Raw genomic sequence first — 26,777 nt, 5'->3', positions numbered from 1 at the left:
ATAGTTACCTGTCTCTGAAAGCAATTTTGTAGCTTCCAGCACCTTCTCAGTGTAAACCCCAGCTTCATAGTTCTCCATCTCAGCATTGATGATATGTATGACTCTAGCTGCCCGGCCTCTGATGGCCCCTGCTGTGCGGTCCAGAGTATCCACATCTCCCTCTTGGAGGGCTATCACACATTTGTTTACATCCTCCAAGATGTGATTTTCTGTGGAAAGAACACATGCATATATATAGGGCTTTAAATCACACAGAATTTAATAAACAGTGTCAACAACTATGGTGAGCCTCTCCTTGTATATCTCACTACAATCCTAATAACACTGAAATGCTATGTAAAATCTAGTTTATAATTGTAGTTGTAAAATCTAAAATCAAGCTAGGGGCCTTGTGGCTCTACAGAAGGTTTCTGGATCCTAATGCTAGATGTTCTGATTCATGAGGGTAGAAGAAATAGAGATCTTATGAAATTTCTAGATGATGCTTCTACTACCGGAATGGATACCTCACTTTAAGCAGCACTGATGTCAAGAAAATCTTCTCTTGTTTCAAAGACTGACATTAATTGCCTAACAGAATCTCCTAAAAGTTGTCACACTAAATGCATTCATATACTCCTGTAACCTCAGCTTTCAAGAGGCTTGAGCCAGAGGATTTAGAATTCTAGGCATATCTGGGCTATACATTGAGTACCAGGCTAGCTTGAGGCTATCAATATAGAAAGTCATCCAGTCAGTCTTTTTAACTCATGTGATACAGAAGGTATATATACTTGGAAAGATGAGTAGGTGAAGATAGGAGTTCCCTAAAGTTAAAATACAATCCAGTGTGTGATTCATTTTTTTATCAGATTACAATCAAAGCAAGCAGCTCTCTCCCTTCATTGCCCAAAGCCGAAAACAAGCAGCTGGGGGGGGGGGGGGAAGGAAGGGTTTATATTCATTCCTGACACAGAGAAACCACATGCCCTTGCATTTTAGTAAGTAATACTTAATCTCCCATGTCCAATGTAAAATCTGTAATTATATTCTTTGAACAATCCTGGAAAGAACATTTTTTAAAATGTTTAATGCCTTTTGGAAAGAATAATATTAAGTACCTACACACTGTAATGTACTGAATGTTTATGTCCCTCCAAAATTCATATAGTGAAATCCTATGTAAGGATGGTTTCCATCATTTCCCTAGAGTCTGTGTATGTGTTGGTTCTGGAATTTGAACACAGGTCTTAAAGTGCTGTCTCTGAGCTAATTTGCTCAAGACTAGCACTATGCCACTAGGGCCACAGCTCCACTTCCAATATTTTTGCTGGCTAATTGAATATAAGAGTCTTACAGACTTCCTTGCCCAAGCTAGCTTTGAACTATGATCTAAATCTCAGATTCCTGATTAACTAGGATATTAAGTGTGAGGCACCGGCATCTGGTTCTATTCTTGCATTTGAATTTAGATTTCAAATGGAAGAAAGAGCATGCAGAAATCATATATGGATATACATATGGTTTGAACAAGGACCTCATATTGTTTGAGATATTGTATTAAAAAGTAATAACAGTTTTAGATGATTAGGTATAAGTAAAGAGACAAATGGAATTAATGCCTTATCAAAAGAACTCCAGAGAGGTCTCTCTATTCTTCCACCTTGTGAGTGTTAACAGGGACAAGATGGCTCACAATGAGGAGCAGTTTTTACAAAATATCTTTATCTCAGATTTGCCCACCTGAAGAACAGAGAGAAACAAGCTACTCAGGGGGTTGAAAGACTCTTATCTCCAGGCAACTATCCAAAACTCAGAAATGGTGCTGTGACTCAGATGCTCAGGGACAGTGCCCAGGCCTTGGGTTCAAGCCCCAGGATGAGTGCATGTTTTTCATTGTTTATAAGCATCTCAAATTATAATGTTCTGTTTTAGCATTCTGAACAGGTTAAAATACAAATACACATAAATACATATGCTTTAATCAGATAAACAGAACAAATTCACAAAGTAATCAGCCTCTAAAAATTATAGCAGCCAAATTCAATCAATACTTGCAGGACAAAAATAAAATTTTAGCTAAAAAGTTTCTATAGCTAGTTCTGATTTTAAAGATCCTAAAAAACAAGAGTTAAAAATGATATTCAGAAAATTACAGTCTTCCAAAGAATATTCCTCTCCTACTTTCATTAAAGAAAACATTCAGAGGGAATTATTTGTTCCTTTAGGAAACTGGGTAACCCTGGGTAGAAAGTTGCCAAGTTTAAGTTGCTATTCATAAAAGAACATCTATTTTGACCTCATTCAATATAACCATGTTATGTTCACTTGTACAGCACATAATGAATTTCCCCTTTGAATGGAAAACTATTGACATTCAAAAGCTTCTGCAATTCAAAATTTAGAACATTTGTATTTTATTTATAAAATACAATGTATTTGAAAAACTGTACCTTCTCATAAAAATATGAATTCCTTGGTCTGTACCTGTTATATTTGGTACAAATATAGATTCTTGGACTCCTTGTTATACTCTTCTTCTATGCCCTGCCTACTCATGTCTGGGGCCCAGTGTGCTGGAATATATCAAGAAGGGCAGTTAATTATTTGGAAGAATCTACATGTGATTCATATTTGCCTTTCTGATAGCATCATACTGACAGCAGGAAATCAAATAAGAGATACTTGATGAATATATTCATGATTAGGAGCAAACCCATTGCACATTTTTATACTATGTTTTGTTGTTGTTGTTGTTTTGGGGTTTGGGATTTTTTTTTTTGGCCAGTCCTAGGACTTGAACTCAGGGCCTGGGCACTGTTCCTGAGCTTCTTTTGCTAAAGGCTAGCACTCTACCACTTGTGCAACAGCGCCACTCTGTCTTTTTCTGTTTATGTGGTATTGAGGAATCAAACCTAGGGCTTCATGCATGCTAGGCAAGCACACCACCACTAAGCCACATTCCCAGCCCACTACAGTATTTTCATGATACAGAATTCCTAAAGGGAGGAGAAGGATGAATGCTGTTCTTAAGTATATATTATATATATAATAAATAATAAATACATATGTATATAGAGAGAGAGGTTAAAATAGTAATAAAAGACTGGTATAGTCTAAAGATTACACAGCTAAGAAAAACTGTTATGTACCTTGGGTGGCATATTCTAATATCAGGTAAGGTATATAATCATGTCATAAAACATTTGACTGCAACATATTTCACAATAAATTTCCTTGAGATTTTTGCAACCTTAGTCTTTCAAAAAATATGTAATTTTGCTATTGAAAAACAAAATCAATGGTAACAAAACTACTTGATTGCTATAACACAAAACTATAGTTCCAAAACTCAAAAGCAAAGTCACTATGTGAATTTTAAAAGAAAACAAATTCAAGATCCCAGTGTTTCAAAAAATAATAAAGGCTAACACAACAAAAGTCTTGGACATTATGGGATCAAGCTATTGGCGTTTATAGATCTTAGATGTCTACAATTTTGTGAGCCAAACCCACGAATTAAACTGTCACATGGTTAAAGCCAAGGCACTCATTTGAAAGTACTATTAAAAACTGTACTTTTTGCCCAGTGGGAAATGTTTAAATGTTCTAATGCAGTCATTTCACATTTTTATGAGCCCAGGCCACAACTGAAAATTGCTTTTGCTCCTGTAATGTTAATAGCTAGCATCATTGCTCTCCAAACTTGTTGCATTTCATAAAGAAAAAAATTAAAAACTCAAATATACAACTTCAGTTATCATAAAAAGAGAAAACATAGTCCTTTAAACAAAGATTTTCATGTTGTATCTTTTCAAATAGTTTCCTTCCAGAATGGATATTCCCCCAAGAAGAAACAGATACATAAAATGTCATTAATGTCATTCCAAAATATCTCCTGGGCCAAACTTTCAATTTCCTGATGCAAATGTTTGGCTTCAGTTCAGAGAAGAGATGGGAAGTAGTTACCCCAACCATTGGGCTGTGTCCACAGCCTACCAGCAGGAAAGAGTGGGCTGTGTCATTATTTGTCAAACCCCATCTGTGGAAAGGTGCCTGCTGCCTGATTGTCAACTCCAAAGGCATGCTCCAGCAAGCCCTGCCAACCTGGCTCCCTGACAGCTTCTGTTCATTTTCCTGTCATGGCATGCCGAGGTATTTGTGCCACTAGGGTTGGACAGCACAGTGTTATCAGCAGGAGCCAAAGTCTTGTCTTGTTGCTTGTAATAATGAGATGCACAATGGAATGGCAGAGGCAGGCTCGGGCAAAGTGGGTGGGGTCAGCAAAGCTCTGTACTGTTCCAGAAGTCTGAGCCAAGACCTCCTCATCTTGCTTGTACCTTGAAAAAACTTCTGTACATGTATTTGAAGAAAATGACACGTTGGGAAGCTCTGAAGTTCTAAGATGATTCTTCTCTGAAGAAAGGCAATGAATGAGTCTTTAGTACTTAGTTGTAGAAGAAAGGCAACTCAGATTTCCAGAAGTTGTCAGATGGGAAAAGAGGCCTTTTTTACTTTTTATTAAGAGTACTTTGACTGTCCTCACAATTGATCAAGATACATTGTACTCATAAACTGATTTGTTGAATTGAAACCCCTTTGTAATGGAGATAATAAAATAAAATAAGATAATCTACTAGAAACCATCTTAGCATTGCTAGATGCTTTTCTATTGCCCAGCATCTAGCTAGATCTTCAACATGACTCTAAACAATTTCTAAATACCTGAGAGATAGATCAGAGGTCCAGGCTTGGTTAAAGAGAGGCATATTTTTTTACATTGCTAACATTCAACTATCAGCCAAGCACCAACTCTATTAATGGTGAAATACTGAGTCCTCTTATCAATCAGCCCCTATACAAAGGAATATATGAAGTAGGAGAAGGAGCTGAAATGAAAAAAGTATAGATAATCTTAGCAGATAAGCAGAATAGCTCAATATATATATATATACATACATATACATATATATATGTATGTATGTATGTATATATATATATATATATATATATATATAAAACCATATAAGATGATGTAAAGTGAAATGAACTCCAAAACATGGACACAAGAGATTTTTCATTTTTGGTGTTTTTTTGTTTTTGTTTTTGGTCAGTCATGGGGTCTGAACTCTGAGCCTGAGTGCTTTCCCTCAGCTCTTCAGCTCAAGGTTAGTGATCTACCAATTGAGCCACAGCACAACTTCCAGCTTTTTCTGCTCATGTGGGGCGGGAAAATTGAACCCAGGGCCTCATGTATGCAAGGCAAACACTCTACCACTGAGCCACCTTCCCAGCCCTGTTGTTTTTAATGTACTATATGATTTCTTGTTTCTTTTTTTTTCCCTATGGTTTATCCCTTGTTGTCACTGTATTTGATTTTGGTACCCTGGATATTATATATATATATATATATATGTATATATATATATATATATATATGTTTATCTGAACTAGGAAAGGGAAAGGGAACAATAAAATGGTGAGACAAAGGACAAAGGGGGGAATCAAATGCAATAGCGATACTCATAAAACAATATGTTAGAAATGATCTGCACAGTTTGCGGGGATTGTTGGGGAGGGAAAGTGAAAAAAAATGAGGGAGGGGGTAACAAATTCAACAAGAAGTGTACTTACTACCTTACTTATGTAGTATATCACCTTGACAATAAAATTAAAATATTTTTTAAAAAGAAAAGTGTAGAAAGCACCATAAACAGGAAATCTCCCTTTTCTTTGACATATTGAGAACTGTATAGTTTCTGAACAGAGGAGGATAAAGATACCAATACCATCTTTGCCGAGTTGCTTATCCTCTGTTTTCTCAAAAAAAAAAAAGACAAAATACTAATATCATTTTTCTAGAGTTTGGGTGAGAAGACAAACAAATGGCAGAGTCAGGTAAATTATAGACACAAACCATGTGTGGGCTTCTTTTCCCCATCTGCCTGTCTTGTCCTCCATCACTGAAGCCTCAGCTTTTTGAGTATGTACTAAATCTATAGATTTGATTACTCTGCTCTGAGACAGGCCTGCAATACAAGCCTCCAGTGGGAATTCATGGTCTGCATCTTCCAGTAAAGTTTACAACTAGTAAAACCATCTAGCACACCAGCTTCCCACAGAAGTCATTTCCCTGCAGATGCCATCAGAGGTCCTGTCAGCCTGCCCCCACGGCAGGGATACCACATCTTCCTCTTGGGTCTGGGTTGTCCAGCTCCATCAGGGACAGTGCTGAGTGACTAGGAAGGTGAGTTCTTTATACCTGTGCAAAAAACTGCCCCCTGTTCAGTTTGTGTTTTCAAGGGTCACCTGATTCCTTGAATGCCTCATAAAAGGAGCTGATGTTCCCAATGACCTTCTCCATTCAGAGACCCTTCCAGGTCAACTAGGCCAAATTTGTTTTGATCAAAGATTCCATCCAGGAATCTGGCTCATAGCCAAACCAATTGCACAATAATTCATTATCTACCTAACATCCTCCAGCCTGGCCATGTTTATGAGGAAGAAAAGCTACAATTACAGTGATGACATGAATGTTTTCTCTCACTTACTTCCATGTACAACTTCACAGATATACTCAGAGGGGTAATAGCTCCCATGCACCTTCTAGTAGCTTAAATCTGTGCCTGATATTTCTACCTTAGTTATTATGAATCTTCACTTGGAAAAAATGATCCCTTTAACATAGATATCAAAGTAACTGATTACTTATTTTAAGACATAATCCATGTAGATTAATCAGCTCTATATACTATAATCCATGTGTCATAATCACATGTATGATTCAAATGTATCAAAAGAACATCCTGCTTTAAAAAAAACTAAAGAAAGAGGCTGATACTGGTGGCTCATGCTTATAATCCTAGCTACTCAAGGGCCTGAGATTTTAGAATTGTGGTTTGAAGCCAGCCTGAAAGTCCATGAGACTCTTATCTTCAATAAGCCACTCAGAAAAACCCAGAAGTGGCACTATGGCTCTCAAGTAGTAGAGCACTAGTCTTGAGAAAAAGAATCTCAGGGACAGCACCCAGGCCATGAGTTCAAGCACCAGGATTGGCACACATGCACGTCTAAGTGTGAGTGTGCACACACATACACATACACACATACAGAGTGAAAAAGAGAGAGAGAAGAAAAGTGTAAAAGAATTTTTTAGAACAAAATCTGAGAGAAAATCTAAGTTGAATGTTGTAATATACACCTGTAATCTTAGCACACAAAAAGCAGAGGTAGGAATATGACAAGTTCAAAGACAGCCTGGCATACATGGATTACAAGGCCAATTGAGTTACAAGCTTTGTTTCAAAGAGAAAAGGGTGAGAGTCAGGCTCAGTTGTGGAGCACTTTCTTAGGATGTACAGACCCTGGGCTTGATCCCTAACATTTCAAAATATTTTTAAAAATAAATAAAACTAAGCCTTTTAAAATAATCTGCTCTGGTTGTGCTTTTCTCCTCTGTAGCCTTGAATCTGTGCCTTAACATTAGAATTTGAGAGAAGTTGTTACAATCACATTTGCTGAGATCTGATCCAATGCTCAAAGGGTCAAGGAAAGCACATGACTAAGAGACCTATGAATTTGTGCGATTTCTTATTTCCTTTGATCCTTCCTGAACTGCCTGTTAAAGGCTGGGTGGTGATTACCTGAGACGGACAGGAAGTCATCCACTGAAGTAATGTCATCCACAGCCTCCGTCAGCACTCGGACCTGCTTCTCCCACTGGTCTTTGAAGACATCCATGTTATCTTGAGCAACTTTGCTTTGAGGCCGAGCAGCCAGCGTGAGAGCGGCATTGATGACCTATTTGTTAGAAACAATCCAGAGAAATGATGGCATATTCTTTTAAAAGGAGAAGAGGCAGGTCAAAGTCTATGTTGGAACCCTGGAACCAGAGGCTCGACAGAATAATTGGATTGTCTGTGTTTAGGAGAAAAAATAATAATAATAAAGAGGCAAAAGTGGGTTATTAACTACCATTAGCTTTTTTTTTTGATGCTTGTTTTTCAGATAGCACAGTTCGCCTCAGGATCCTAAAACTATTTTATGGACAAGTCTTAGTTACTTATGTGGGAGAAATGTAACTCCTGCTTTTCACATGCGAAGCTTATAATTTACTTGTTGAGACAAGGTAAATAGAGATGAAGCACTTAAATCACAAACCCAAAACAAACAGAACAAAGTCAAGATGAGTGAAAAAAAAATAATTGCAACCATAATTCTGAATACATGGAGAAGTTAGCATGGCTTTTTGAGATAGCTAAAACTTCAAATAGCCCCTGACATCATGGAAACAGGGATTCAATTTCCAACATAGTGTCTTGTCAAAAACACCGTTGCATTGGTTCATCTTTTGTCCCTTTTTTCACCATTTTGTAATTCCCTTTCTCTCAAATTGCATAAGGGGGGAAGAGAAAGTGGGAGAAAAATGAATGAGAGGGTAACAATGTCCAACCATAAATGTACTCATTAGCTTACTCATATAACTGTAACTCCTCTATATATCACCTTTACAACAATATAAAATTTAAAAAACAATTAAAACACTGTACAGTTAATATGCACTAAATAGAGGGATTTTGAAGATTGACTTTAAAAATGGAGAATAAATGTGGACAGAAAAGAAAGACAGGAAGGCTTAAATATAGAGTATCTTGAACATCAGGCCAGGGATTGGATTTTGAAACAACATGAAGCAGGCTTACCTGGGGACACAGGCTGTCAATCTGGGTAGCTGCCATCCGAACTAATTTCACCCCTTCCTCATTATTGGAAATGGAACAGGCCAAATTGGCAACCTGTATGGAAGAAGACTCAAGTAAATATAATGTTGGAAGAAAGGGGAAATATATTATTGCATGGTCTGGCACATTCTTTGCAAAAATCACTTCAAGGAAAATCCTTCCGCCTATATGATAAGATTATGTTTCTGTATTATGTCAAATATTTACTATTTCATATTCAGACTATAGTAACAAGATTATATTTCTATATTATGCCAAATATTTACTATTTCATATGTGGACTATTAGAAACAAATTATTGTGTTGAGCACACATAATGACATTTTAATAGAGTAGCTAGCTTTAAACTGTTTCCCCCATAGACTGCCCTAATCTGTCTACACTCTCCAATGTGCCCACAAAAATACATCCTACAGTAAAAAAAAAATGCTGTGATCTTGGCCACATCAGTATTTAATTCTGACCTGTGAGAGAAATGCTACAGGTGATGCTTTGGATTTAAATCTCATTATTAGCAGAAAGTCAAAGATTGCTCTACTCACAGGATCTCAGATCTGCTGGAAGATGCTAGTCTATCAGTAGTGAATTCAAGTACCTTTAGCAGCAGCTGAGAGAGATGTGTAGAAAAGGCTAGTATGACCCAAAAGGCAATATAGCTCTACTCAAGATGGCAAATTAGATTGTGAAAGTGTACCATAAAGGTAGATAAAGTTGATTTTTCAAAAACACTATGTAAGCCAGAACAAATGAACTAAATTCAAGTTCCATAGGCAAAGATATTATTTCTTCTCATCAAGAAGTGAGAGTGGTAATACAAGGTCATGTTGATTGGCCAAGGTCAATAGTACACAGAGCTACCATCAACACACTAACCAGTCCCATCAAGCTACTGTCAAAAGATGGGAAGTTGGAAATTAGAAAGGGCAAAGGAGAAAAGAAGGGCAGGAAGGGTTGTGGAGGAGAGAGTAAACAGAGTAAGTGATTAGCCAAGAGAGAATCTCATGGAACCTTGGGTCACTGGTCTTTTTGCACTTTGCTCACCTCTAGTTTCCAAATCTAGACTATTTTTTCTTGGAAATGCCTGAATGTCCTGAAAGTACTGCATATGTGATTAGTTCTAATGCAAAAGAAACCTTCAGTAGACTGTGTGGAGGAGGAGGAAGGGCATAGAGCTGGCAACCAGCAGGCCCAAGCTCTTAACCAGCAATGTGATCACTTCATATAGTGAGGGCTGTATTCTTATCAATGACAGAAGGTGTGTAAGTAATGGTAGATATATCTTCAAAGATGACATAAATAAATAATTTGTGTATAAAAATCACTTTTTGAGGAGTAAGGTGAAATCATATTTTGCTTCTTACAGTGAGAGTGTCTACTGAGAGATACAACATCTTAAATGAACTATGAAAAGTCTGTGTTTTCTTATGTTCCATATTTCACCTTTGTTTCTTCAGGTAATTTTCATTATTACAATTTTAAATGTAGGTCTGAGGAAATATAAATATTCCTTGTTGCACTGATTCACAAGAAAGAATAGTTAATGTGTAGGGGCAAAATACTTCTTATAGCTGAGTAGTGACAAATAATGCAGGTTTCAACTTCATTTTCCTTTTCCTATGCCATATTATCTCCATTTTGCTTTTTGAGTATATTTTGTTATTTTTTAATTCACTTATATTCTAAGTGCCTGCTTCAAGTACTCTATATGCATTCAAAGAATGATATAAAGAATAATCTTTGAATTGAGTAGAATGTGTTGTATGCTATGATTTGGAATACACTACAAATAAAAAGTCAAAAGTAAAATTGAGTTTCAACCACATTTGACTAGGCAAATTTTCCTTTCTAACAGAAGCTTGCCAACTCTGTAAATGGTTTTGAAATTCTGGTCTTTGAGATTAGTCCAGAATGCAGCATCCTTTGTCCATGTTGGCTTATGAAAAAGTCAGGTAGTAAGGATGATCTGAAGATGTATATGTACTTCAGATTCAATATTTTAATCTTCAATTGCATTCTTCTGATGTCTGCTGTTGAACAATTGTTCCTACTATTGAATGATAGTTTTATAAGATGGCATTGTTTGCTCTTCACTATTGGGTCTTGTGAATGAGAGAAACTCAAGATCACATTTTGAAAAACATCTGCTAAAGAGTGTGGCTCTCTCAGGGAAACATAACACCTCTATGAAACACTCTAGCCAAAAATAAAAACATAATAGCAATAAATCCTTAGGATCAACTCAATTTGTAGTACATTCAATGGATGAACAATGTAAAATAAAATTACACAGTTACAAATCATGAAAATCCCCATGGTTAGAAACTGACAGACTAAAAACTTCATTTGTATACTGAGTAAGCTATAGTTATATGTAAGTATTTACATGAATAAATGTACAAATTAAAGTACACTGATATAGCCATCAAAGAAATTGTATACTGGTTATATATTAGATATTATGGAGTTATTAATATTTAAAAGTGTGCTAATGGTTTACTGACTGCTTTAAATAAAAATAAGATCTATATGTTTGAAAGATATATAGATGAATGAAATTATGTAATGTTTGAGATTTTCAATATAATTTTCTGGTGTTAGAAAAATGAGAGGAGGCATAAAACAAACATGTTACCCACTGCTTCATAATTGTTGATATTGGATGGTCATGTGTGTTGGTTCGTTATACATTCTCTACTTCAGGATATACTCAAAACTGTCTACAATAAAATAATTTTAATGGTACTATCTCTGGTAAATCATTTTTGGACTTGTATCAATCTCAAAGATTCATAGTATAAATAAGATAATCCAGAGTAAGGTTTAAGGCTGAAGCATGGTTTGGGCAATGAAAGAACAGGTGTCTGCGTATACGAGAAGCACTATACCAGGACTCAGTTACCCATTCATGCTGGTTGTGCATGGTTTTTGGAAGCTACCTTCAGGGACTTAGTGTTAATAATAGTTGGACTCACGCACAGAGGAATTGCCAACCAGTGAAATCTACTCGTTGACAATAAATTTTATGTAATTTTTGTAAGATTTTCTTCATCTTAAAACAAACAAACAAACAAAACCCTACTAGGTCCAATGTGAGAACCTCAACATTCAACAGACTCTCAGAAAGGGATATAATGCTAGCAACACTTGGCAAAAATAAATAGCTGGCAACTCTCCATAGTCCTCCAATTATTTATTATCTTTAATTTTACTGATCCACAAATCCTACAGTTTGGCAGGCTCCACTCTGCAATATACTCCTGCTGTTTAATTCTACTTAAAACTCAGAATTTCATTTACCTTGTATTGTATTCTGAAACATTCTGAAAATATTTCCAATATGATGCTAAGGATTTCTGTATCTCCAAAGGCAGGCCTGCGTATTTTAAATTGGTCATGGATGCCATCCAAATCCCTCTACCTTTCTTAGTTTGTTTTGGCTTGCCTTTCTCAGCTTCACACTAAACTCACTGGCATCATGGTGACTCTGAACATCATTTTATGTATTTTGATTTTGACAATTTTGTCAGTAATTAACACTGTATTTCACACTCTGAGGCTGTTCTAATCAATAATATAACTTAAAATACCAGCTAACATGTCAACAATAGTCCATGAACACTACACTCAGCAGGTATTTGATAACTTATTTCAATGATCTGTTCTTTAATTGTAACTCTCATGTTAATATCACAGAAACTTCTTGGTAAAATAAAATATCCTATTCTCAAAGCACCTTATTTTCTTCATGAGCAATTTAGCACCGCTAATGGAAGGAATGGAGGATAAAAACCATTACATAGTTGAAAAGATTAATACAAGTAAAAAAGGAAATAATAGCCCATTAGTAGACTGCAATCCAAAAGACACTGAGCAACAAGATAAAACTTGGTAAAATTCTGAAACCTGTTTGAATCAACCAAGCAAGTAGCCTGATGGGACAACCATGCTCAACTAGCTCAGGCCTTTGCTCCCTCTATTGTAAGTTGCAGCCTAAATAAGACTTATTCTTCCTGGAAGTTTAGAAAACTAAATATGTAACTTACATATTTAACTTGGGGCTATCTAAATTGATTTGGGACTTAAGAGTTTAAAAAATTAAAACAAAATAAGGTTACTGGGGATTTCTGAATGTTAACTAGGCCATGAGGATGAGTGTCAGCCCTCTTTGGTAAATTAATGGTACCAAATCCCATTTATGGACTATGGATGGAAACCTTCCTCAAGAACATTTGCCTTTATAATATAAATAAACATTTGCCTTTTCCAGTCAAAGCTGAGAAGACTGGGCCCTTCTATCCCTGTCATAAGGTCTTTAAAATGAGTTGTCTAAGCCAAGCAAGAATGACTTATACCTGTAATCTTAGCTACTCAAGAGGCTATGAGATTTGAGGATTGAGATTTGGAACCAACATATGACAGGAAAAGTCCCTGAGACTTTTCTCAGATGTGAAGCTTCGGCTCAAGTAGTGAAGCTCCACTCTTAAGTGAAAAAGTTAAGAAACAGTGGCCCAGTCTGAGTTCAAGCCCCAGTACAGGTAATAAATAAATAAATAAAAATAGTTATCCTGGAAAAAAGTGGGTGAAGCTTCACAATCGTCATCAAATTGTGTAAAAGTGATCAGTAGTGGCACATAGGAATCATTAAATCTATTATGAGAAGGTCAGATGTCCATCTTACAATTTTTTGTTGTTATTTTTGTTCTTTTTTTCTGATTACTAGATTAGCACACCTTTCTGGCTGCTCAGTGATTGTCCTTTTTATTCTCTTCCTCTTCTGCAGGCACATTGTTTAAGTAGGCAGACAAATAATGTCATTTAGCAGGATTAGACCAAAACATAAACCAGCAAGGGCAGCTGATGTTGATCCCTCTAAGAAATTAACTTGCTTCCTGAACTAAATCTGTAATCAGCATGTGTTCCCTAACTTTAATAATAACCTTGGCTGACAAAAAACAGTGATTATATTCCTGGGAGATTATATTCCTGAGAGATTATATTCCTGAGATGTGCTGGGACAATGAAATTGATACAATATTGCCAGAAATGTAAGAAAAACACTGTCAGCCTTTGAAATACAAAATGGGAAGTGTTGCTGAGATTGAACCTAGGTCTTCACACATGTTCACCATGTACTCCATCACTGACCTACACCTTCAGCCCATGGAAAATGATTTTCAATCTCACAAACACCCTGGCAACTCACAGCTCTAGATAAACAATGTATCATGTCTGTGCAAAGTATCACAGTCTTGAAAAGCCAAAATGTCTATAAGACTGAGTCCGAATTAAAAACCTCTGCTAATAAAGTATTTAGATATCACTCCAAAGTGATAAGAGGTAGATTAGAAAAAAAATGAGAATATTTTCTCTTTTTCTGGCCCTGAAAATCAAATTACACTTTTAATAGTCATGATTCTGTTCAGTTCCAAATACAGCACATCTTTAGTGCGTTCAACCTCCAAATGCTGTATCATTTCATTAATTTTAAAGCTTCAGGTATCATACTGGTGGTTTGAGAAGAACACACTATTGAAATGAAACAGAAAAGCAATTCGGAGGTCCATAAAGCACTTGCTCCTTGTGTTAATACTTCATCATCATCATAAATTTGAAGATAAAAAGAACTTATTTACTATTAAAAGGAATTCTTTGAATTTATAGGCACTAGTCACATGACCTTATAAGACTAGAGAGAGGAGGAATGATAGCACAAAGTTATGCACAATATTACTCTATCAGCATCAAGGCAATGAAAGGAGCTTGTGTCCAGCAGAAGCTTCATTCATTTCTCGATACAGAATTAGCATACAAGATAGCATTCATATCTATATCTACCTTACTTATAAATCAAGGTCCTCTCAGAACGTCTTTTCTATATAAGAGATGGAATTTTACAATTCAGTCAACAGTAATACACCTTCCTTAAAACTTTGAAAAGCAAAACAAAAGCAGCTGATGTCAAAGCCAAGATATTTGGTCTTGAAGAGGATATGGACATAAGTGTAGATACAGGTGACAAAATGTGGTTTGACGAAAATCCAAGACTCACTGTCACAGATAATATAGTAGGAGTGTATATCCTTTAGGTTGAGGCCTTTTGAAATCCTCTTAAAATGTGGCTGTCTCAAACTGGAGTGAATTGATCAGTCTGAATACCACTACGTAGGGTTGTGCTGAATGGAGACTTATACAGCAGGAATAATGCAACCAGGGTAGGGAGACTGAAGTATCTCACTGGTCCCAGGATATGATGCAGCATGAGGACAAATGGGACAGAAGGAAATGAAACTTTTATCTTGCTTTAATTTTAAATGGCACTTCTAAAGCATTCGATTCATTTTAAAGAATTTTTTATTATCTTTAAGTAGTTGTACAAAAAAGATGCCCTATAACAAAGGCATAGGATAGTCTTGTTCTATGTACTTTGTATTTTTAAATCAGATAATTGCTAAGAGTGTTCCCTACAGTTTCTATTCTTTATCTTTCTTAGTCCCAATTTAATCCATTATAAAATATAAAATAAAACAGAATATGCCTTTCAAAGAAATGAATAGAGTAGTAAACTTAGCAGCTAAAAAGCATTTGACTCTTATTTTTATAATATTTTATTGAAATGTCACAATAAAATAAATATTTTAATAACAAATTACTAATTTAGTCAGATAACTTGGTGCTTATGTATTAGACATTGAGGACACCAATTAATTATCTATACCCATAAAGGAGCTTATTTGGTGGAACTTAAATATAGCCATCCCTTGGTATTGTATAGGATTTCAAGTCCTTTATATATAAAATGGTGTGCTTGCATATGAACTATGCACAGCCTCTCATATACTTTAAATCATCTCTAGATTGCTTATATAGTCTATTTCAGTACACGTTGCTCTGTAGCTAGTTGTTCACTCAAAAATATCTGCTCATGCTCAGTATAATGCAATTTTTCCCTAGTATTTCCAGACTGTAGTTAATTGAATTCATGGACATGGAAGCTATGATTATAAAAAGGGCTGACTTCAAAATGTTTTGAGAAGTTCATACTAGGTTGAGTATTACAAAGGAAAGAAAGTAAAGGCCATGATAAATTGTGAGGGGAGGTCTATTTTATATTTCACCATTTGTATAGCTTAGTTTGTAACATAGTACAATTTCTATAGTCAGTCTCAGTGATTCTTTTGTCACTGCTTATTTCATTGCTTGATATATCCCAAATCACAAGTATTTTCTATATGCTTTTATCTATTTGTGGTGCTAAAGGTGAAACCCAATGTCTTGCACAAGTTCAGCCAACACTGTACCAGTAAACTACATTTATAGCCATTTAGATTTTCCATAGACTTTCAAACAATTTTTAATGATGAAGATTCCCTAAAGATGTTTCTTCATCATTTGGTAAATTCATTGCCTGTTGTCGTATATTCAGAGAAGTTTCTAGTGTTTGCTGGTATGAAAACAAAGTAATCTGCATCTTCTGGAGTCTTGTTTTGGCTCCTGGAAGAAGGATAATTTCTAGATGAAAGAGACTTGTTATGACATTTGTTTGTATATGGCCATATAGGAGCTGAAAGCTTCACAGAAATGAACAATTTGCTAATTCTCCAGTGGTACCAACACTGCATCACAAATCCTTCATCATGTCTCTTCTTGACTTCTCTCCTACCAATTTTCTCCCAAGTTTTCATTCTGTGAGTCACAAATAGAAATCTGATTGCTAAATAAATGGCTTCACATTAGTCCAGATGTACTATGAATTCTATCAGGAGAACTTTACCATACACCTAGTGCACAGCTGGGCCCACAGGTGCTTCATTCCAATTTTTTAATTAACAAAATCCCACAAGTTCCTATTCAACTTGTCACCACTAAAGGAGGGCCCAAGCTTGATGATCTGGAATTCTGAGCAATTATGTTTCCTATACCACCACTTTTTGGCAGTTTAACATCAAATCAGTAGCTAATAACATGCTGCCACACAGGTCTGCAAAGCAAATTCTTTACTGTCCCACCAGGCCTCACACCCTTGCCTGTAGTTATACACCTATGACAACACAAATTTGCATTGCTAGGGCTCTTCTGGGATATAAAACAGCTCTTTTGCTTGTGTTCCTGGGGATGCACATATGCGCGCACGCGCGCGCAAACACACACACACACACACACTACTAGAAAATGCGATGTGCATGCCTCTGCCTAAATTAAAGTGATCAGTCTGCCCTAGTGACTTTAATGGAGGTAATCACCAGCTCACATTCATGAACAAATTGATGTATCTGCTTCATAGCTGAATCACTCAGCATAAACCTATATCCTTCATACATTTAAAAAAGAAACCCTCACTGGCTTAAAATAATGCAATAAAGCATCACCTAATGCCTTCTTGATGTTGCTTCATCAATAATGTGTGGTTATGGGAAAAAAATGGAAGAGGCTTGTCAGGTGTTATCTAAAACCATGCAATGAATGTGATGCCTTTTAATTACTAAAGGCTTGTGGGGATTTAATTTCTATCTTTACATCAAGGAAACAAAATGTGATTACATCCCACTATTATTTTGTTTCTGAGTCTCATATAAGTAAATAAAATCTTTAATTTTTTTCCAGTGAATAAAACATGTTGACCTTCATATATGTGGGCAGCCTATTAGTAGGAGTGTAGCTCCAGGTTCTCTCTCCAGCAATGGGGACTAGATGCACTGAACCATACGGTGCTTGACATTTAGCAAGAGCCAAGGAATGTTTGCAGAATGAAGATCCAGATGAATAAATGAGTGCAGCTATTCTCTCTAGCCTGTTCTCATACCTTTCTAGATGACAAGTGGAAGAATGAATTGAAGGCCACATCCACAATGCTGAGTGCTACCATCTTAACCAATATTGGATCTATGTCTATAGCCCTTTTACACAGAATTCCAATGTAAGAGAGATAGTCAAGAGGTTTCATTTATGCCCCCAGTTATCTTTTGAGGGCCATGAAGAAGGAAGTACATTTACCAATTCAACTTCTAGAAATCTTCCAAAGCTCAATTTAAGGTCCACACCTATCCCTGAAGATGTTCAATCTACACTGAACAATGGATTCCTTCTAAACCACATCTAAATTCCTTCAGGCTTACTTCCTGAGCCTCTGGTATGCTTAATGCATAAGTGTGATTAAGCATAAGTATGCTTAGTGCATACTTTCGTTTTATTCATTATTTGTAGTAGGTATGGATGAATGCATGCATTCATAAATACAAAAGCAGACCTATGGATACAGATAATAAAACATTCAAACTTACCCTCATTTTTTAAAATTATCTTTAAGTAGTTGTTCAAAAGAATTGCCATTTAACAAAGTAATTTATGAATACAATGTATCTTGATCAATGTTAGACCCTTTGAGGATAATAGTTGGATTGGGTATATCCTGTGTCACTTCACCACAACAGCCATTCCAAATATTGACACAAGTTGCTTTCTGTAACTCATAGTTAAATCAGGCAAGTTTTTTTTCTTGTGAAAGTACAGTATAGAGGGGTTACAATTACATGAGCAAGGTAATGAGTACATTTGTTATCAAGCATTGTTGCCTCCTCCTTTGTTTCCCCTTCTCATCCCTTCCCATCCTCCCCCCACACACCCCCACACCACACCAAAGTTGTAAAGTTCGTTTTTCGACATAGGGACTTGTACATCTCATTGTTGCAATGGGTCTACCTGTATCCCTATTTAAACAATTTGTTTTTTCCCTTCTCTTCCACAAATTATACCAACATCAAATACAGTGAAAACAGGGGTTATACCATGGGGGAGGGATATACAAAGCAACAAAGAAATACCTTATAAATATGTTAGACACAATAGTGAGAAAGAAAAAACATTTAAGTCCTTAACTTGGGGTTCATTTTGCTTAATGTCAACTTATCTGCCGGGCACCAGTGATGTATGCCTGTAATCTTAGGTACTTAGGAGTCTGAGATCTGAGGATCATGGTTCAAAGCCAGCCTGGGCACCAAAGTCCCTGAGACTCTGATCTCCAATTAACCACCAGAAAGTCAGAAGTGTTGATGTGGCTCAAGTGGTAGAGCACTTGCCTTGAGTTGAAGAGCTGAGGGACAGTGCCCAGGCCCAGAGTTCAAGTCCCACAACCAACCAAAAGAAAAAAATCAGGCAAGTCTTTGACAAGAAAGCCAGGTGACTTTTTTTTTTTTTTGCTGTCACAAAATCATTACTTACTTGATTCCTAAAATGGGAGGATCACTCAAAAACCTCTCTGCCATAACTGACATGGCCAGATTTCAAACCTTTAAGTGATAGCCATATTCTCCTTGGGTATTTTCCTAATCTTTCACCAACCTCCAGTCCTATTAAACACCTCTGTAATCAGTTTTCACCATGGGCTTTAGTAGTTTGTCTAGGTAGCTCAAGGTAAGAGAATATATCCTAGAGAAGGTACTAGTCCCCCACTGGCTCTAGGGCAAAACCCCATATCTGGCCTCTACAATGGGCACTCTTAGGAAATCAGGAACCAGAGCATTACTCCTGGGAATCACAAACCTGACCCATAACTTTAGAGTGCTCCCAGAAGGAAATCCCATAATACATGAGAAGAGGACCTAACTCTTATTGTCCTTTGATCACTTCCACAAAACTTACATTTTTTTCTTCCCTCTACCTAGACTCTTTGCAAGACTGCGTCTCTCAAACCTGTTTATTTGGGGCTGGGAAGGTGGCTCAGTGGTAGAGCGCTTGCCTTGCATGCCTGATGCCCTGGGTTTGATTTCTCAGCACCACATAAGCAAAAAGAAAAAAGCTGGAAGTGGCGCTGTGGCTCAAGTGGTAGAGTGCTAGCCTTGAGCTGGAGAGCTGAGGGACAGTGCCCAGGCCCAGAGTTCAGGCCCCACGACTGGAGCCAAAAAAAAAAAAACCTGTTTGTTTGATCTTCTCTGCACTCAGTTACCATCTCTTCCTTTCTTCCTTTTAGATCTGCTCTTGCATTCTTCCTCAAGCTCTCTTCCTCATTTCTTTTAATTTTAATTATTCCTTTAGTGACCAAGCTGGAGTATGAGTGCAAAGTATAGCTTCCTTTCTGTCTTACCTCTGGGGACAAGCCCAGGCCATTCCCATACCAGATGGTAGTATGTCTCTTAGTTATCACACAAAGGCCAGCTCCATATCTACTCTGTCTCCGGTCTCATATAATACAAGCAAACACAAGCCAGTAATATAGAGCCATCTCTGGTATTTTCCCAAACTTCTCTCCCATGCTTTCACACTTCTCAGTTATGCTCTTATTTGTCTTCATGCTCTGACGTCTGATACCTGCTTCATCTCCTTTGCTTAGCATTTATACATGTTTGACATCTGGCTTCATTTAAATCGTTCCATTTTCACATATATACTCAAAGTATTTTGATCATATTCATCTTTCTTGATGCCTGTGGTCATTCTCACGAATGCCCACTTTCCACAGAGGACCTGTTTAATATTCATATCACTCATTTATGCATATGCTAGTTTCTCCTCATTATTTCATATACAGTACGTTTTAATTTACTTTATTGTTATTGTAAGGTGATGTACAGAGGGATTACGATTACATGAGTCAGGTAAGGAATACATAAATTATTTTAATCAGTGGCTTCATTTGCTTTCACTGTCCCCATCCCTCTCCTCCTGTTTCATTTTGTTACCTTCATTCACAGATGCAGTGCTTTGTGATACTGTCCACTCTTTAACATTATATTCCCCTCCTCACTCCCACCCCCTCAAATAGGCCAATAATTATAAACATTCAAACAGGTGCTCTGTCCTCTTCATTCACCACACTGACTACAAAACTATTTGTTTTATCCTTCAAGGTCTCCTAGAGAAATGACTACCTATTCACGCTGGCAAATTTCTTCTCATTACTAAAAACCCCTACTGATACCTACACAAAAGCCTACTCTTTGTTCAGCACTGAAATCTAAAATGCTTCCATTTAGGTTGGGTACTCAAGGACAAGAAGTAGAGCATGCCAGGGTGCCAGGGGAGAGACAGCACAGTTATTTCATATCACTTGAGAACACTTTCAGAAAGAGCCTTGGCATAACCAGTATCTATCCTTCCAAGATAACCTTCAAATAGCCACCTCTACCTCCTTGGGCAGCAGGTGCAGACATTATAGCCTAGAGCCATGACCAGGCATGGAGCACAGATGCATCCTGGTTTCCTCTACAGACCCTCGGGAGTCCATGGGCAGGTCTAGATGGAAGGAGCAGCTGCATTTTCAAACGTGCCCATGAACTCCTAGCCAAGGTTATTCTTGTCACCAATGCCCATAGGAGCAGGTCTAGCCCCATAATGCCCTTCAAATGTGCCTCAGCTTAGCAACTTTTTTCAAGAAAGAAAGATGTTTTTCTTATTCTTCTTCTTTTAGCTGAATCATCTAGGTGGATGGCCAGTCAGCCTGACCTTTCATTTTGCTTTGTGAAATAAAGCTAAAGATGGTGTTCTGACTAATATTTTCAGAGAGGAGCAAATAATGAGTAAATTCTATGCATCTTCCATTTAGTTTTGTATTTCCTAGGCAGGCTTTTATTTCATTAACCCTGGGCTTTTGTCTGAAACAGGCTTTGGCAATTTTGTTGTGGGATCCAGGATTAGGAAACATACTCAGAGATCAATTGATAAAATTCTGTGTGTGTGTGTGCGTGTGTGTGTGTGTGTGTAAAGAAAAGATGTACAAGTCGTTATGTTGAAAAACGACCTTTACAACTTTGGTGGGGGGGGATGGAGTCGGGGGAGGTGGGGGGAGTATGGGAAGGAATGGGAAGGGGAAACAAAGAGGAGGCAACAATGCTTGATAAGAAATGTACTCATTATCTTGCCTATGTAATTGTAACTCCTCTGTACGGTATTTTCACAATTAAAAAAAAAAAGAGCGTTATGATGCTTGCTACTACCCAAGGATCTTCAGCAAGGAAAGTGCTTAGATAAGAAGGCAGAAATTATAGGATCATTTTAACAGTTCCTGAAGCTTGAGTAAATGTTTAATTATTATGCCTATCCTATCATGACAGTATATTATGCATGTATCAGTTGTATATTATACTATTGCTATTATTTTGTGAATAAATACGAGAACATTAGCTGTAGCCTATGGTTTATTTTTGTGTGTTCTTCAAGCTGAGAATGCCCTGGTAAAGACTGGATAAAACATATACAAAGAAAAAGAAAAAAGAAAGCATGAGATTTTCTTTGGCCCAAGACAAAAATAGTTATACTTGTTGCAATAAAAGTTTGCTGAACCCTGAAGTATGACAGAACCATTATAGTTGTGAATTCTAGGCTGGTGTCTGTCTGTATTGATTAGTACAGGAATTGCTCTGAGGACACTGTTCCTGCAGCTTTTGCCTCTGATCAATTCAACTCTCTGGGTTTCTACCATTTCCCAAGCTCCTCTTAAGTAATGTTCTTCACTTCTTTTTATTTATTTATTTATATTTATTATATTTATTTATTTATTATATTTATTTATTTTACATTTTTCTAAACATAGTATTACCATTTATTATTTCACCAGATAAAGCTTCTCTAAAAATCTAATTTGTATTCAGGGACTAAAAGTTTATGAACTATGATAATATTCTGAAAATGGTGCCAGACCCTTTTAACGGAATCCCCAAAGAGTCAGTACAAAAACAGATGTAGTATTTCTTTAATATGAGCAAAAGTTTCCAAGGGTTCTACTGAAAAGAAAACAGTAAGATGAATGTGTTTGGGTGGGTGTTATATCTTACATTTATCAGGACCCATTAGATCTGCAATAATGCCTAATAACAGATCCTGGCTGACCCTTTCCATGTAAGCCAGAATGGCTAGAGTTGATTTCTAGAACAACCCAGGCTCATAGGTCTGTCTGGGACCTACTGAATCAGATTTTATTTTATAGGTTCTTGGGGGTGATTCCCTGATTGTAATGTATTAATTTGCAAAGTATTTGCATAATAAAACCAGCCTAAGGTGGAGAAATGCATAGTTCTTCCAGATGGGAAAGTTATTGTCTTTTAAGTTGCCACTTCCTGTTCTGTAAAATAGATACAATATGTAACTTCCTTGAGATCAAGCAAACAGGGAATTCTCCCACAAAAAGAGAAGCTGCTGTTACAAAATTAAGTGAGCTACTACACCACAGTAAGTACACAGTAAGGAAAGTCATCTGACAGAAGTTTACTTGGCATTTAAAAATCCCTGTCTGTTCTTTTCAGCAAGTGATTTAACTAACACTGGCTACAGAAAAATAGATGACCAACTCATACAAAAGCACATACTTTATGACTCACAAAAGATTTTAGAAATCCTCTAATCCCATCTTTGTATCCCTAGATGCACATTCTAATAGCCTAGGGAGTTAAACAGAAAATGCCAAAGCCCATGTCTTATCCCCGTGGATTCTAAGGATGTTAGTGCATGTAGTCATTTATTTTTATTGTTTATTTTCTTTAGATGATTCAAACACGAAGCAAAGACTGAGAAAATATGGGCCTAGTCCAAATTCTCCTTTCTCATATGTCCCAAACCGACATTTACCAAAAAAAAAAAAAAAAATGTGTGTGTGTGTGTGTGTGTATGCTAAGTACTAGGAAACATTCCCTTGGTTATAGAGATAACCTGAAAAATAGAAATCGATCAGAATCTAACTCCTTTCTATTTCTGTCATTCTTAAGCTTGGATGCACAATGAAAACTCTTGAGAAGCATTAAAAAATATTTATGACTCAAATCTACTCAGGTTCTGGTGTACTTGTTCAGGAGGATTTTAAAGCTCCCCAGCTAATCCTAATATGCATCCCTGATAGAGAACCATCTACTCATTCTAAATTTAATCTATTTTTTTCTATACTCAATTACAGCATTGCTAAGTGAAGGGGTGTTTCCCCCTTCTCTCAGGCTTTAGTTAGCATCCATCTGCTTTGCTCTCTCCTTAGATAAGCCAGTCAGAGAAAGGCCTTGGATAAGATCTCTCTTTACCAGTACGTTTCTCTAGGCATGGTTGTTATGCTTTCATTTTACCTGTACAGTGTGATTATGGAAGTCTGAAATTAGTCTGAAAAATTCTGGGTCATTATAAATATAATACAAGATTATGGAGAATTATGTAAAGTTATATTAAATTCTGGGTATTGTATTTAATACCCTAGGTATTAATTATAAAATTCTGGGCGATAATAAAATTCTGAAGTATAATAAATTTCTGGTGTATAATAAAATTTGGGGGTATTATTAATACCCCCAAGTAGGGCTGGAAATGTAGCTCAGTGGTAGAGTTCTTGCCTACATTGCATGAAGCACTAGGTTTGATTCCTCAATATCACATAAACAGAAAAGGCCAGAAGTGGTGCTGTGGCTCAAGTGTAGAGTGCTAGTCTTGAGCAAAAGAAGCTCAGGGACAGTGCCCAGGCCCTGAGTTCAAGCCCCAGGATTGGCAAAAATAAATAATAAATACCCCAAGTGTTATTTGTAAGGAAAAAGTCAGATAAAATTTAAGTTAGTTAACTGGAACTTTATCTGAGAAAATATTAAAAATGAAAATCTCAGAACCCAACCCAGAGCTTCAGAAGCAAATATTGAGGGTGGGGGCCTGTCAACTGTGTTTTAACTAATCCTTACACACAAGGGGCTCCATTGAGAGACCTAGATCACTTAGCCTTCCCTTGACAAATAGTCCTTTGTCTCCTAATATCCAAACAACAGGAACTTCCTTTATATTGCATCCATTTTACTTCTACCATGAAACAATCTTCATTACATCACAAGTAACTTGAAGACTTTTTCTAACACTTTTAATTAGAAATACCTAATTACTATCCTCATTTATTTATATTTTCAGTGACATCAGAAACACATTTTCCTGAGAATCCAGGGTGTTGAAATCAGCTGAGTTATAGTGATTTTAGATTCTTCTCATTAAAATGTAAACACAATGACCATTTTTCAAAAAATCCTCATGGTAAGATGATAAAAGTTCATGTAGTTCTTTATGTCCAACATTCTTAAAAGAAGTTGACTTTCAAGAGCATCTTGGAAAAATGTTTGAACCATGCTTAGGATGCCTTTGAAGTTACCATTTCATTCCATTCTCAGGACAACTGCCTGCCCTACTACAAGATTTGGACTATGTTTATGTTTTCTATGACTCAAGAAAGATTTAAAGAAATTTCATATATTTTCTCATATCCTCATTCACAAAAGTCCAATGAAGTGGGTACTATTATCATGCTAATTTTACAGTTGAAGAAACTTAAGTTCATTTTCAACATAGTGTCTTGTATGTCTCATTGCTACAATGGGTCAACTTGTATCCTTGTTTCAGCATTTTGTTATTCTCCTTCCCCTCCCCAGATTAGAAAAATATATATATACAAGATGCAGAGTACCAGAATCAAATACAGTGACAGCAGGGGTTATACTATTGAGGCAGAACATAGAAAAGAAACAAAATAAAATCACATGGTACATTAAAAAAACAGTGACAAAATAAAACCTCTTTACAACTTGGGGGGGGGCGGGAGTTGGGGAATTGGGGAGGGAAGGGCTAGTAGGGGAAAATCAGAGGAGTGTAACAATGCTCAATAGGAAATGTACTCATTACCTTAATCATGTAACTGCAACTCTTCTGTACAGTATCTTTACAATATTTTTAAAAGAAACTTGAGGCACCGAGAAGTGAGTAGTTTTCTTAGTCTCACAAACAAAAAAGCCAAGTTCCACTCCCAAAGCCTAACTCCATTTCTAAGCCTTTACACAATACTCATTGTTTGCTTAATATATGCCTCAAAAATAGATATTTTCCCCTGCATTTCCCAAGTGAGTGTGAAGCTAAGAGAAGGTAAGTAATTTTCCCAGATCACATAGTTTGTAAGTGGCAGAGCCAGTATTTGAATCTGGAGTTCTGTCCCTTGGTCTCGACATATGTATTATATCTTGTGCCATGCTACTGGTGACTAAGGCAGTCATTCTCTTTGCAGAATGGAGCACCAATGAGGCAGACTTCCAAGTTGAAGTTACAGCCACTCTTGAGAGAAGGGCTTAGGAAAAGCTAAAATGATGAAAATGATCAATTCCTTCCTCTCCAAAATAAGATTTAGGATAAAATCATTTACCAAAGCACAGACTTCAATAGAAGAGGAAACAAAGGGAGAAATTAGATACTAAAAGTAGAGAGATGTATAATATGGAGCTTAGAAAGTTAGGTTGGATGGGAGCCTAAGGCCAGTTCTCCTGCTGAGGGTTTACCCAGAAACAAAAGCAGTTAGATTCAGTCAGTGAACTTGACTAACATGACAAGTGGTTATCCCCCTTACTTCACAGCCTTCCAGAAGAGGGCTACCAATACAGGATAACGAATGCAACAGCTTTACATTCAAAACAATATATTGGAAATGAACTGTACAAATTGCGGTGGGGGGGGGAGGGAAGTGGGAGAAAAATGAGGAAAAGGATAACAATTTTGCTAAGAAATGTACTCACTACCTTATATATGTAACTGTAACCCATCTATACATCACCTTGACAATAAAACTAAACTTAAAATATTTTTTAAAAAATAAGTAAGAAAAAAAAGTACTGAACAATTCGGGTCCCAAACAAAGCCTTCAGTGAACTATCCTACCAGATTCCAACTTCTAGACCAGGATATACCCAGGAAACAGTGGGCTCACTCAACTGAGGTAGGCCAGCGACCCTGAAGGTGGGAGGTGGGGGATGTTCTAAGTAACACAGAAAGATTTTAAAACATATTTCTGACTATGTCCTGCTTCTTGCCTCTACAAGTAAATAGAAAAAAGAATAAGGAGGGGGTGACACTGTTCAAAAAGAAATGTACTCTTACAGGTGGACCTGTTGCAACAATGAGAAGTACAAGTTGTCATGTCGAAAATGAGCTTTACAATGTTGGTGGGTGGGGGAGAGGGGGAAGGATTGGGACTGGTGGGGGAGGAGGGAGGCTGGGAAGGGATGTGAAGGATAAACAAAGGAGGAGGCTGCAATGCTTGGTAAGAAATGTACGCATTATCCTGCCCATGTAATTGTAACC

At 36.8% G+C, this 26,777-nt stretch overlaps 1 protein-coding gene across 3 annotated transcripts in view; it reads right to left on the bottom strand.

Annotated features, from left to right (window-relative positions):
- The window catches only part of Ctnna2 (catenin (cadherin-associated protein), alpha 2), a 1,112,116-nt gene that overhangs the window by 86,492 nt on the left and 998,847 nt on the right, over positions 1-26,777 (bottom strand). For all 3 annotated transcript variants that reach the window (XM_013031823.1, XM_013031821.1, XM_013031822.1), the window contains exons 10-12: positions 8,682-8,774; positions 7,623-7,779; positions 9-209 (exon numbers count right to left, since the gene is read on the bottom strand). In XM_013031823.1, coding sequence (XP_012887277.1) covers positions 9-209; positions 7,623-7,779; positions 8,682-8,774 — 451 coding nt within the window. The remainder of the gene's footprint in view (positions 1-8; positions 210-7,622; positions 7,780-8,681; positions 8,775-26,777) is intronic.

Source organism: Dipodomys ordii, unplaced genomic scaffold, assembly GCF_000151885.1.
Source record: "Dipodomys ordii isolate 6190 unplaced genomic scaffold, Dord_2.0 Scaffold144, whole genome shotgun sequence".
Taxonomy (NCBI): Eukaryota; Metazoa; Chordata; class Mammalia; order Rodentia; family Heteromyidae; genus Dipodomys; species Dipodomys ordii.
The sequence above is the reverse complement of the archived record's forward strand: the minus strand, read 5'-3'. Positions and strand labels throughout refer to the sequence as shown.